Source organism: Mus musculus, chromosome 2 (genome assembly GCF_000001635.26).
Source record: "Mus musculus strain C57BL/6J chromosome 2, GRCm38.p6 C57BL/6J".
Taxonomy (NCBI): domain Eukaryota; kingdom Metazoa; phylum Chordata; class Mammalia; order Rodentia; family Muridae; genus Mus; species Mus musculus.
In genome coordinates this window covers 84342429-84357162 of record NC_000068.7, presented here as the reverse complement: position 1 = coordinate 84357162, position 14734 = coordinate 84342429, and the positions used below count along the sequence as shown (strand labels likewise).

Genomic DNA, 14734 nt, shown 5'->3' with positions numbered 1-14734 from the left:
CTATTTTAAGAGGTTAAGATAATGAGTCTAGTTTGCTTGCATACATGCCTGGGATATATTAGAAAACCCAATAAATTATGACTATATCATTACTGATTTTGACTCTAAAATGCTTTTGCTTATTTCTGGAATGCAAGAAATACAAACATTCAAAAGACTGTTTTCTCAGGACCCAGATATAGCTCTCTCTTGTGAGGGGCCTAGCAAACACAGAAGTGGATGCTCACAGTCAGCTATTGGATGGATCACACGGCCCCCAATGGAGGAGCTAGAGAAAGTACCCAAGGAGCTAAAGGGATCTGCAACCCTATAGGTGGAACAACATTATGAACTAACCAGTACCCCGGAGCTCTTGACTCTAGCTGCATATGTATCAAAAGATGGCCTAGTTGGCCATCACTGGAAAGAGAGGCCCATTGGACTTGCAAACTTTATATGCCCCAGTACAGGGGAACGCCAGGGCCAAAAAGTGGGAGTGGGTGGGTAGGGGAGTGGGGGGTAGGGTATGGGGGACTTTTGGGACAGCATTGGAAATGTAAATGAGCTAAATACCTAATTAAAAAAAGAGACTGTTTTCTCTCCCCATGGTTTTTTCCCACTAGCTGACAAGGGAAAGCATTTGTCTAACAGTTCACAGATAAGAAGATCCCAGCTAGCCACATGAAAACACTGCTCTCTGGGCAGCCCAAAACTCACCTGTGGCACTGAAGAGGCAGCCCTGATAGGCAAGGATGGGAAAGGAAGGATGATGGAAGAGGGCCGACTCCAGGCAGAGATTTTTAAGCACTCTATGAAAATAGACACACATCTTTTAATACATCTAGGTGATCACAAATAGGCCCACTAGAGACTGTCTACCCCGACACACACACACACACACACACACACACACACACCCCAAAAACAAAAAACAGACGAAACAGACATTTTGATCAGCAAAAATTAATGCAATAGACAAATGATCAAAATACAGTCTATCCTTTTAGTGTACTCCTTGTTTTCTGTGTATTATCTCTGCTAGTGCTCAGATTGGCATGAGTTGTCCTTTCAAATACATGACCAATGGTTTAAAGGGGAAGTGTTCTGAGCCCCCAGTAATGAGATAAACTAGAATAAGAAAACAATGCTCATCAGGCAAGGCTACAGTTGTACCACTGTGCCCCATCCTCTTTACTTTATGCTGATTATTATTAATACTGAGAAAAGTAGGTTGAATTTTTCTTTCACACAGCAAACCTAATTGTCAAATTAAGGCAAGATATTTGACAACCTTATCTGCCAAATTTTGAAGGTGCAACAGCAGAATTGGGTTACCATGGTAGTGACCACACTGGTTTGGAGATTTGTATAGACACAATGGAATTCCCTGGGAAAATGGTGTTTGGTCAATTGACATTTCACCACATTGAAATTATCTTCTGAATGTTAAATTCCTGTGGTTGTAGCAAAAACAGGATAGGTTTTTAATTCTTTAATTGAATTACATACAACTTGACACAAGCTAGAGTCATCAGAGAGGAAAGAGCCTCAATTGAGAGAATGCCTCCATAAGATCCAGCTGCAAGGCGTTTTAAAATTTAACGATCAAATGGGGCAGGGCCCAACCCTTTGTGGTTGGTGCTGTCCATGGGCTGGTTGTCTGGGGCTTTATGAGAGAGCAGGCTGAGCAAGCCATGGAAAGGAAGCTGCACCCCTTCATAACCTCTGCGTCAGCTCCTGTCTCCACGCTCCTTCCTTGCTTGAGTTCCTGTCCTATCTTTGGTGATAAACAGCAATGTGGAAGTGTGAACTGAAAAAAAATCCTTTTACTCCCCAGCTTGCTTTTTGGTAATTGAATTTCACTAGATCAATAGAAACTAACCAAACACAAACTGTTGTATTATTTAATCAATTTCCTTCCTTCCTTCCTTCCTTCCTTCCTTCCTTCCTTCCTTCCTTCCTTCCTTCCTTCCTCCCTCCCTCCCTCCCTCCCTCCCTCCCTCCCTCCCTCCCTCTCTCTCTCTCTCTCTCTCTTTCTTTCTTTCTTTCTTTCTTTCTTTCTTTTCTTTCTTCATTTTTTCTTTTATTGGATATTTTCTTTATTTACATTTCAAATGTTATCCACTTTCCTGGTTTCTCCTCTTGAAATCCCCTATCCTATCCCTCCTCCCCCTGCTTCTATGAGGGTGTTCCCCATTCACCCATTTACTCCCATCTCTCCACCCTGGCATTCCCCTACACTGGGGCATCGAGCCTTCACAGGACCAAGGACCTCACCTCTCACTGATGCCCGACAAGACTATCCTCTGCTATATATGCAGCTGGAGCCATGAGTCCCTCCATGTGTATTCTTTTGTAGGTGGTTTAGTCCCTAGGAGTTCTGTGTGTATGTGTGTGTGTGTGTGTGTGTGTCTGTCTATCTGTCTGGGTGGTTCATATTGTTCTTCCTCCTATGGGGCTGCAAACCCCTTTATCTCCTTCAGTCCTTTCTCTAGCTCCTTTATTGTTGAGATAAAATTTGATGCCATCTATTTGTGTACAAGAAACGATTGGCTGTGTAATTAAAATTAATCACCTGCTAGTGATGCTGAAAACAATAAATAACAGCAATAAATGTTCCCCAGAGGTTGGAGGTTGTACTAAACGTGTCATGGTTTGTCACACATAACCTTCAAGGTTTGATAAGATGACCCCTCTATTATAGATGAGGGATATGAAGACTAGATGCTAGAAACATGCTCAAACGCATGCTGTAAGGAGAGCTCAGGCTTCAGAAGCCCCCACCAGAACCATGTGTGCTGACTTGATGCTACCTGCTAAGGTTGTTCCAATAGACAGCTGAAATCACACATGTTATAATGGAATTTTTGGCATACTTGCACCAACTGCCTATATAACTCTGCTTGCCAAACCTGCATCTTGAAATGATCGTATAAAACAGTTATCATAAAAGAACATGAAATGGAAACAATCCAGACTCCCCAACCACATTTTCTATTATGTAGTTATGCTGCAGTCCCCAGGACGAATTTTATATGTATATATCTCAAAATTTTATCATGCTTCTTTAAGAAAATCATTTCATTTGCGTATTATACTTAAAAATGTCACTTACAAGTTGATTTTTATCTGCACCAATCTACTTACATATGTTAATGACTATATTTAGAAAGAAACAATATGAATTACTGTATAAATCTGTGTCCTTTTTTTCCTCACCAGACTGATAGAAGCTGTATCTCAGATAAGCATCTGTTTGCACTTGTTTAATCTGTGTAGTGCTTAGAGGCAGAAATGAGAGAAACTAAAGCAATAGGCCAAAGTGTTAGACAGTCGGGCATATTTTCATAGCATACAGTGAACTGATATGACAGTGATCTATTTTATTGTCACAGTTTTGACAGCTCAGCTGGATAGCAGGACTGTGAAAGCAGAGAGCTTTGGCTTTAGTTGTGTAGGTTGATATTCACAACTACAGCAGTGTTAGTTACTGTAAGGAGGAATAGCCTTAAGTAGGCCTGCTCTATTGTTAATAATTATTAATAATCTTCATTGTTAATAATCAAAACCATGTTACTTCTATGCCATTTTTTTGAAAATAGGTCTGTTTCTCAGTGTTGAATTGCTATAAATTACAAGAATCATGCTACTCTTCAAAATTATCTAAAATTCCCATTTTCTGTGAAATATCATCAATACTCTGTAGGTCAGACTTTGCCCGAGACGTCCTCTCATTCCTTCCATGCTCTGTGAAATCAAGTTCGCTGACTGTAGTATGAAACCAGGAGTTGTAATTCTTTCTATTTTGATGGATTACAGATGGTTGCAAAAGCCTGCTATTAAATGACTGTCTCAACTACATCCATGTTGAGAACTATCACATCCATTACATTTTTCTAAGTCTTCACTAATAGCACTGAGCACACAGTGGCAACCTGTAATCATTAGTTTGGGTTACATTGACTTCCTCATTCTTTATAAAAGTGGAGCTACATATAGAATCACAGAGCTATATACATTTCAGAAGGAAAATAGTCTGAACTGTGTTTTTAAACATGGAAAACATTGTTTTCCCCATTCTAATTCTAAATTTCAACACACTCTGTTTTTTTTAAGGTAAAGGGAAGTGAAAATTTGTACTTTAAATTTTCTTTTTAACATTTATTTATTTCCAACTCCAGATTTTATTCCTGGTTAACCCTCTGACTGTTTCACATCCCATACCTCCTCCCTGCCCCCTGTCTCCACAAGGATGCCCCCCCCCCGACCTACCCCCTACTCCCACCCCCAACCCTGTACCTCCACCCTACTGCCCTTTAAACTCCTTGGGGCCTCCAGTCTCTTGAGGGTTAGGTGTATCATCTTTGACTAAACCCAGACCCTGCAGTCCTCTGCTGTATATGTGTTGGGGGCCTCATATCAGTTGGTATATGCTGCCTGGTTGGTGGTCCAGTGTCTGAGAGATCTTGGGGGTACAGATTGAGACTGCTGGTCCTTCTACAGGGATGCCCTTCTCCTCAACTTCTTCCAGCTTTCCCCTAATTCTACCATAGAGGTCAGCAGCTTCTGTCCATTGGTTGGGTGCAAATATCTGTATCTGACTCTTTCATCTGCTTGTTGGGTCTTTCGAAGGGCAGTCATGATAGGTTCCTTTTTGTGAGTGCTCCATAGCCTCTATAATAGTGTCAGGTCTTGGAGTCTCTCCTTGAGCTGGATCCTACTTTGGGCCTGTCACTGGACTTTCTTTTCCTCAAGTTCCTCTCCATTTCTATCTCTGCAGTTCTTTCAGACAGGAACAATTTTGAGTCACAGTTTTGACTATGGGATGGCAACCTCATCCCTCACTTGATGTCATGTCTTTCTGTTGGAGGTGGGCTCTACAAGTTCCCTCTTGGTAGGATGGTTTCTCTAGAAAGACTATCTGAGTTAGTTTTACTAGAATGCACATGAGGTTTTATTTTCTGCAATGCAGTGATGTATCATGCATTTCTACCCATGTGTTTAACATTGCCATTCAGCAGTTGGCCTCAAGTAGGTTTCATTTTATCATTTTTCTCTGGAATCCCAAATAAAACTATGTTCAATTGCTTCATGAACAAAAACGTGCTGGAATGTTCACTTGAATGTGGGTAAGGAAATCATGTACTAAAAAAAAAAAAGAATCTAAGAGTGCCTGAGGAGTAAATCTGAAAAGCTGATTCATTTAATGACAATGACACCCTCCTGAAATCTATGTGTGAACTCCATGGACCAGTTCTTTCTTGTTTTATATAAATGGTAAATGGTCAGCTTCTTTTTATATCTAGAGGACATCTGGACCAATCAGAAAAAGTCTACAAAACCAAATCAATACTCCTCAGTGATTTCTAATTTTCATCTATGTAGCTAGTGTAAATGCAATTGTATATTTCCTATGACTGTTCGCTACAAGTATAGTCATTATCAGCTCAACAAAATAGTCTGGACTGTTTAAACAAAGCAGACTGTGTAGTTTAGTTAGGGGCATTTTATCTGTGTGAGAGTCTCGGGTAAATTGAAGTATCCAAGTTTGTTGGCATGTTTTTGATTATGTAACTTCACTGAATCTCAACTGTCTTTTGCAGAATAGATTAAATATTAATTGTGTTCAGAATTAAAGAGAAATTAATGCAGAGTTTGCTGAGGCAGGTCCCCCCCATCTCTATAAAAGCAACTCATTTCCATCTGGGCTTTTCCCCAATTAAAATTTTATCAAGTGAAAATTGGGATAAACAAAATAATTTTTCCAAAGTTAAAGCAACCTTTATGAATTGAAAGTGTACTTTATTTGAATTTATGTTTAATTAAAATGTAGAACCGCTTTTGTAATTTCAGCACATTGTCTTTCTTTTCCTTGTAGGAGCCTAAGTTGCCAACGGATCACATTGCATAAAAACCTGTTCTTTTCATTTATTTGTAATTCGATTGTAACAATCATCCACCTCACGGCAGTGGCCAATAACCAGGCCTTAGTGGCCACAAATCCTGTAAGTAAAACATGGTTGTACCTTTGAGGGTTAGTAGGAAGAGACATGGGCTGGGAGGCGGTTTCTGATATGGAATATGTGAATCATTAGATAAGTGTATATGTAAATTTGGGGGGTTTACATACAGGAAACATAGCTGTATTGCAGCCTAGGAAGGTAAATTTCCTTCAATACTTTCAAAGCTTCAGTTCTTGTCATTGGCTATGGACTCCTGATGCTGGTGGCCCATAAGACTGTGACTACACAATGTTCAACCCAAACCAATCTGTACATCTGAGTACTTAAATGAAAAAAAAAAATCCCAATATACATAATGGGAAATTAAGGTAATGTTTGCTATCAAGTTTCCATTAAAAATTAATAAAATCAGGAAGACAAGGATGCTTTGTATTACATGCTTTGTATTACAGTCATGTTAAACGCCATTAACATACAATGTTAGCGTGTTCTACCAATCATTGTTTCAATAAGCGCTGATACATTCTTCTTCCTACAAGTCACAGTTAAAAAATATATGCTAAAATTTATGATATAAATTGTCCATGATATAAACATGTATGTAAACTATACTTGGATTCAAATATATATATATATATATATATATATATATATATATTACATATAATATATTTGAATATATATATTAGAATTCTCTAGTTATATATATATATATATATATATATATATATATATATATATATATATACATTAGAATACTCACACTTTTAGAATCACCTACTTTGATGTTGTGGCAAAACCTCCAGTTTTGGATATGGATATGTGTGTGGTGTTTGTGTGTGTGGTATGTGTGTGGTATATGTGTGGTATGGTGTGTTGTGTGTGTGTTGTGTGTGTGATATGTTGTGGTGTGGTGTGTGTTGTATTGTGTTGTGTTGTGTGTGTGTTGTGGTGTGTGTATGTGTTGTGGTGTTGTGTGGTGTGTATTTGTGTGTATGTTTGTGTGTGTGGTATCTGTGTGTGCTCTTGAGCACATCAAGTTGTGTTTTCTGGATTACGTTATCTAATTACTGAAATCAGAGAAGGAAAGGGATTTCCACCAAATGGCTCAATGAATAGCAGGCTTGCGTGTGCTTTATGCGTATTTTCAGGGTAATTCACAAAGTTCTAAAGTTTTTCCCTTTGTTGACACATGTGCTTTCTGGTGGTTTGATCTTGCTCGTGTTCCTCTCTAAAGTCATTGGGGGAGGAAACAGACCAGAACATAATTAGCAGTATAAAACACTGGTTGACATTCTGTCATTTAAGAATGAGTTTTTCTAGGAGAATCTGTTTTGTAACACAGCAAGAGTTTCTAACTCTTATGTAAGAGAAGCAGAAGGATATGTATCTAATAGACAAAGTATACAATGAAAATAAAGTGAATTTATTATTTGGAAAAGAGTATTTTCCAATTACATTAAGAGTGCCCTCCACAGAAATATTTTTCTGAAGTATGTACTAAACGCTTTTCCTTATAATAGTTTATATTAATTTTAAAATAACATCAGAATCAAGTTGAGTTAGATAAGAATGTAATACCTACATAAATATTGAGGGTTAAATTCATCATAAATATACGCAAATATATGTAGTTAAAACTATTTTATTTTTAAGATACTTGAGTTTCTTGTAAAACACATGTTCCTGAATTATTTAAATTTTAATTAATTAAAATTTAGCAAATGCATTCTTCACACATATTAAATGAAGAAATAATGTTACAAATATCCTTAAGGAAGGTGCTATTACATATATAGGTTTTTTTGTTTTTTGTTTTTGTGAGGCAGAGTTTCTTTGTGTAGCCTTGACTGTCTTGGAACTCATAGAGATCCTCCTGCCTTTGCCTCCTGAGTGCTGGAATTAAAGGCGTGAGACACCACTTTCCAGCTTCTACTACTAGTTTTTTTTTTTTAATCTATACAATGTGTGGCCATTTACAATGCATGCCTCAAGAAATATTTAAGAATTTGATAAAATATGTATAAATGATAATAGTTCAAGTTCAAGTCCTATCTATAACTCTAAACTTATTTTCAAGTGGTCTTGGTTTCTAACATAACACTAATTAAAAAATTATAGTAACCACTAAATATGTATTGAATTTCAGATTGGAAATTAAAGATTGTAACATTCTGTTACAGCCTATTAACTTCGATAAGGCAAGAATCAATATTTCCCAGATTCTCTGTATTTTCTTTATTTCTTTATCTGATATTTGGATGTCTTTCTTTTTCTACATATAAAAGAGGAGAAAGTAGGAATCCAAGAAAAAGAGGAGGCGAAACCACCATTCTTTATTCTTATATGAAAATTTCATACATTTAGGCAATATGTAGTTACTTAGAGATTACTTAGTAAGTTTTTTTTTTGTGGGGTGAAGGATACAAAACTTACTAAGGATTGATACATGTTTAATTAAGTGCTGATAAGACTATCAAAGTTATTCTGACAGAAAACAACCAAAATCAAAACAGATGTACCATGGTGTATGTGTCTACTGTTTATATTTAATGTAAATAAATATAAATAATAACTTGAACTCATTAGAAACGCAGATACCCAGTAAGCTGAGGGAGATATTTTTTTGGTTTGGAATTGTTTGGAATATCACATGATTCTTATGAACTGAGAGAGTACATCGTTGATAACTTGAGAACCACCATGGATGAGTATGCAGAAGAGCACTGCATAACTCAGATTCCCTGGTGTGCACATTTTTGTGTGGGGGACAGAAAAATCCCATGGTTTCTGAAATAAACTGGATGACTTGCTTCACATGTAGATTTCGTAAACAAAGGAACCACTGTTTCGTCCTCACAGGTGAGCTGCAAAGTGTCTCAGTTTATCCATCTCTACCTGATGGGCTGTAACTACTTCTGGATGCTCTGTGAAGGCGTTTACCTGCACACACTCATCGTGGTGGCTGTGTTTGCGGAGAAGCAGCACTTGATGTGGTATTATTTTCTCGGCTGGGGTAGGTGCCACTGTCATTACCTGCTTATTTATCTGATTAAGACGGCTTTTTAGCTTTTAGGCCACGTGACTTATTACTAATCATTCTTTCCTAGTTGCTATAAATTGAAATATGCCAAGTGTCACAAGCTCATGGTTTCTCTAGTCTCTTTTTGATTAATGATATGATAGCTTTTTTTTATTAGATATTTTCTTTATTTACATTTCATATTATACCCTTTCCTGGTTTCCCCTCTGAAAACCCTCCATTCCATCCCCCTTCCCCCTGCTCACCAACCCACCCGCTCCAGCTTCCCTGTCCTGGCATTCCCCTACACTGGGGCATTGAGCCTTCTCAGGACCAAGGGCCTCTCCTCCCATTGATGTCCAAGAAGGCCAATGTGATAGCTTTTTTATATTTTGCTATTTCAATGACAAGCTCATTCTAGCTGAATTCATAGTGACTAGAAGAAGAGAATTAAAATTACAAATTAAAGATCTGGTTTCTACACTCTTCTGAAGGTCCTCTCTTTTCACTTGTAAAATGGAGACAAGGTGCTAAATAGCTTTGAAGTTCCACCAAGAAAACCTTTGTGATCCCCCTCCCTCTCTCCCCCCCCTCACTCTTTCTCTCTTGCTCTCTTTTTCATCTTTGTTTTCGAGACAGGATCTTTTGGCTTAGAACTTGCTATGTAGGTAGATCAGAAAGCTTTGAAACCACAGAGATTCTTCTATGTCTTCTTCCCGAGCACTAGAATTGGAGATGTGTGTTGTCATATCCAGCCCTGTTGAGATCTTCTTAAACTGTCATCTTATGGTCAAATTTTGGGGTATCAATAATTGAATAAATGTATGCAAAAGATCCATTTCTTTCACATACTCTCTTGGCATTGTGTAACTCACAAAACAAGCTACAAAACACACTCTGTGTTTCTTAAGGTCATTGGAATGGTGTCTGTGAATTTGACACATGGTAAATGAATTTAATAGAACTAACTTCCAGAGATAAAACAGAAATTTTAGTTCTTTATTATTTATCAAATGAAGCTGTAGATATTGTGATAGATTAAAGACCTATGCATATATGTGTACCAAATTGTCAGTGCATTCTGATTGTCTCTAGAAAATATTTCTTCACTTCAGTTTTCTTTAGAAGTTCAGATCCTCCTACAAGTTGTTTTTATTGTTTTTAATATATACATACATTAATATGTATTCTTAGATTTTTATTCTATTTTTGTGTATGTGCACGTGCACATGAATGCAGTGCTTGTAGAGGCCAGAAGATGGTGTTGGATTGCCTGGAGCAGAAGCTCTGAGGAACTGTGGGTGCTCAGAGCCAAACTCATGTCTGTTATAAAAACAGCAAGTGCTCTTAATCCGTGAGCCCCAAAATTGTTTAGAACATTAAAAAATATATATCATTTCATCTGAATAAAATTTTCAAAAACTTCTAACTCAATTTATTATATATTTTCCAAAAATGTCTTTTTATATTGCCTGGCTTTCTTTCAAATAAATAAGTATTTATGTTGGATGAACTGTGGAATTTGAAAGGTACCTCCTTCCTGTCTGTGGCACCAGATTCTGTATCTCCACTTGGACTTGTGACCATGGAATTCCCTTGTTACTGTTTTTTTGTTTGCTTGTTTGTTTAATGTATATAGGCATACTGTATACATATGTGTATAAATATTTCTATTTATGTATACAGTGTACTACATGCATACAGTGTCCTCACAGGCCAGACGAGGGCACCAGATCCCCTCTAACTACAGTTACAGAGGATTTGCACTGCCATGCTGGTGCTGGCAATTGAACCTGGGTCCTCCAGAAAAGGAGCCAGTGCTCTTAACTGCTGAACCATCTTTCCAAGAATTCTCTTGTTCAAAATTTCAAAATCTGGGATAGTGATCTAGCTCTGTTGGTAGAGTGCTTACTTAGATGCATATAGTCCTGGCTTCTATCCCCAGCACCTCATAAACCAGGCATGGTGCATACCTGCTGTCCCAACACTTAGGAGATGGAGGCAGGAGAATCAGAAGTTCAAGGCCATCCTCAGCTACATAGTGAGGGTGACGACAGTCTCCTACAGAGGACCTCTTCTCGAAATAAAGAAGGAATATGGTCCTAGAGGAGATGGCTCAGAGGCTAAGAGCTAGTTACTCCTCCAGAGGACCCGGGGGCAATTCCCAGTGGCCAACTCACAATGGCAGCTCCCAAATGTCTGTAATTCCAGTTCCAAGGGATCCAACACCTTCACACAGACATGAATGCCAGCAAAACATCAGCTGCACATAAAATTAAATAAACTATCTTTAAAAAAAGCCAGGCAGTGGTGGTACACATCTTTAATCCCAGCACTTGGGAGGCAGAGATGGGGATCTGAGTCTATAGAATGTGTTCCAGGACAGCTAGGGCCATACAGAGAAACCCTGTCTTGTAAACCAAAAGGAAAGAAAGAAAGAACAATCAAACCCATGTTCTGTGGCTGTGGCTGTGTTTGATTGACTATTCATGGTGGTGTTGAGTGTTTTTTTTTTTTTTTTTAAAGATCTGATTTAGAAGCCTCAACACATGCAGAAATCTTGGTATAGCAAGCACTTTTTTTCTTCAGAAAATGGTTTACCATGAATCTGTCTTTTACCATAGAAATAATTATAAGTCTCAATATTTCCCAACATTTGACATTAAATATTAACCAATTTCATCCCATGGAAATTATATGAATACAAAAATTCTGCTAAGGATTGTGACTTAAGCAGCATAGAATGTGTTAATCTCTGGAATCTTGCTGATTTAAAATGATATGTGATATTCAAACTTGGTAGTTTGTCACACTTTCCTCTTGACTATACATATGCAATTACACAGTAAGCGTAGGCATAGTTAGTTTTTGCTACTCAGGTGTCTCTGAAGTTCATGTTCATGACTTCTTTGAAAATCCTCATCAATAAGGAAAATTACCCATTCATTTGGTTTTGCTTTATTTGTAGGGTTTCCTCTGCTTCCTGCCTGCATCCACGCCATTGCCAGAAGCTTGTATTACAACGACAAGTAAGACCCTTTCCATTTGTGACTAATCTTAGAACTAAGAGAAATGAAAGTCTTTCAAATATCTTTACTTTATCCCCCAGTTGCTGGATCAGCTCAGACACTCATCTCCTCTACATTATCCATGGTCCGATTTGTGCTGCTTTGTTGGTATGTAACTAAAATTCTCAGTTTCTCATCGTTGCTCCTATTTCCTGAATCTCCTCTCCAACTTTCTTATTCAGAGTTGGTGCACTGCTTAATTGAATAAAGTTCAGCGAAGGTGTTATATTTGCACAGAAAAGGAGAATTGCCAATTTGTAAAGCATCAGGGACCATGGGTGGGAAGCTGCTTTTGCAGCTGAACATGAAGTGAGGTCAAAGTGGTTCTAACAGAATTAGACAAATGCTAAGACTAATGCAGCAAGTCCTCTGGCTTTGGCAAATGGAAAACAGTTGGTGCTCAAACCACAGCCAGGCAGGGAAGAAGAAGAAGCATAAACGAATACTCAGACTTTTCTCTCTTCCTGTCTCTGATTTCTTAGTTCTGCTTGCTAGCCAAATACAGTAAATGTCAGAGTGTCAGAGTCTGAGTCGTGACACCATGGGTGCTCCCTTCTCCAGGAGGAGCAGAACACAGGATTGTTCTATTAAGAAACTACAACACACCTATGCAAGAGTAACAGGCCAATGAAGAGACAACTTTGCTTTGAAAAAGTAACGCTCATGTATTATGTAATTACAACAGGCCATTTAATATGAGTATATTCAACTGTCTTTGAATGTGGTTGTGTTATCAGAAAATCTGTAATTCCTCTTTGGGTTCTTAGTCTCCTAACTCAAAATTAGGAGAAGACACTAAAACAAAAAACCAAAAACAAAATCAAGGACAATGTTATTACAGTGTAAGAGAAAAACAGTAGGGCAGACAAGCTGTAAATCTTCCCAGCTGGAGGACAGAGAGGAGGCTGAAGGAAGGACCGGCCATGACATTGGTAAGCAGCCACAGAGCAGAAGAAGGGTGGGAGCTTCAGAGGAATCAGGAGAAAACCTAGGGCATCACGAAAAGCATGCTGTTTTGGGAAAAGAAATAGAAAGCACAAATAGGAAAATGTACACTCCTCTGAGTAACTCAGAAAAGCAGGCATTCTCTTCATCTTACACATGCAAGCTCTGCAAGCATCTACACGAGGGGAGGGGTCTGGAAAGAGTAAGTAGATTATCTTATTCACAGGATAATTATTCCTTCCACTTCCTTAGTGTGGGTTAAGATGAATTAGTTTTCTCAAGGGGTGGTGTGTGCCCAGGTGACTGACAGATTCAGATAGACTAGCTCTTATGTCATGTCTCTATGCAGAGAGAGGGTGACAGAGAGAGACAAAGAGAGAGAGACAGGCAGAGACACACACAGAGACAGAGAGATTGAGAGAGACAGAGAGACAAAGAGATAGACACAGAGAGGGAGACAGAGAGAGAGACAGAGACAGAGAGACATGCAGAGAGACAGAGAGAGACAGAGAGATAGATGCAGAGAGGGAGACAGAGAGACAGAGACAGAGATACAGATAGAGACAGAGAGACACAGAGAGACAGAGAGACACAGAGAGAGACAGAGAGACAAAGAGATAGACACAGAGAGGGATACAGAGAGAGACAGAGACAGAGAGAAACAGAGAGACAGAGACAGAAAGGGATAGAGAGATAGAGACAGAGAGAGACACACACATAGAGAGAGAGATCTCCTGTCTTGGAGGAAATAGCTCTCCTTAATAAGTCTTGAGAGAGCCCTAGTCCCCAGCCTCAGTGGCCTCCAAAACTACAATATTCCTAAACTAAGAGTCCCTAAAAGCATTTACGAAATAGGCTGAAATTGAGGAGTAAATACAACCCATTTTCACAATGAAAATCTAGACATGCAGTTCTGTTCATCAGAAGTAATTAGTGTCTGGACTGGACTTAGGGTCACAGGATGATGTATAGTCTGGAGTCAGGGATGGTCTTTTAGGAAGAATTCAGTAACTAGAGCTCCTTCCTGGATTCCTAACCAGGAATCTAAGAACGCTCCCTGATTCTGGCCAAGGATAAGTCTGGAATTGTGCGTATTGAGGGTCCTTGCCCTTGGCGACAAAAGTCATATTTAGTGCTTTCATTATGTTATTTCAATGAACAATAAATTAATACAAATTAGCATGTTTTCCATAGAGCATGAGAGATTCTAAGGCAATTACACTTTCTAAGAGTGGTATTTTGCAGCTGGCAAAATCCATTCTTTCCCACTTCCTCCTTCACATCCCACCCTCCTAGTAGGCACTGGTGCAAATACAGCACATTTAGATGCTGCTGAGAGAAGATGCCTTTAATTTGAGAGCTAGGAGAGTTTAGGTCACTTGAGGGCTTAGGTAAGGAATTACTGGCCATTCTTGTGTGAAAGTCTTCCAATAGTGTTCCTGTAGCATTTGTACTGGCTCGTTCTGCTTCCTTCTATCTATGACCCTGGGCACTATGGTGATATGAATATATCTTGTGATATCTACCAGCTATTGAACATCATGGCTATCATAGTAAAAAGATGTTTCTCAGCAGGCATTAATTATATGTAACTCTTCATCTTTCCCAGGCATGAACATCAACCATTATTGGCTAACCAAGTACTCAGCCCCATACACAGACACACACACACACAGACACACACACACAGACACACACACACACACACACAGACACACACACACACACACAGACATACACACACACACACACAGACA

At 38.7% G+C, this 14734-nt stretch overlaps 1 protein-coding gene across 2 annotated transcripts in view; it reads left to right on the top strand.

Moving 5' to 3' along the window:
• The window catches only part of Calcrl (calcitonin receptor-like), a 94780-nt gene that overhangs the window by 68243 nt on the left and 11803 nt on the right, over positions 1-14734 (top strand). For both annotated transcript variants that reach the window (XM_006499918.4, NM_018782.2), the window contains 4 exons: positions 5858-5984; positions 8805-8958; positions 11933-11993; positions 12074-12140. In XM_006499918.4, coding sequence (XP_006499981.1) covers positions 5858-5984; positions 8805-8958; positions 11933-11993; positions 12074-12140 — 409 coding nt within the window. The remainder of the gene's footprint in view (positions 1-5857; positions 5985-8804; positions 8959-11932; positions 11994-12073; positions 12141-14734) is intronic.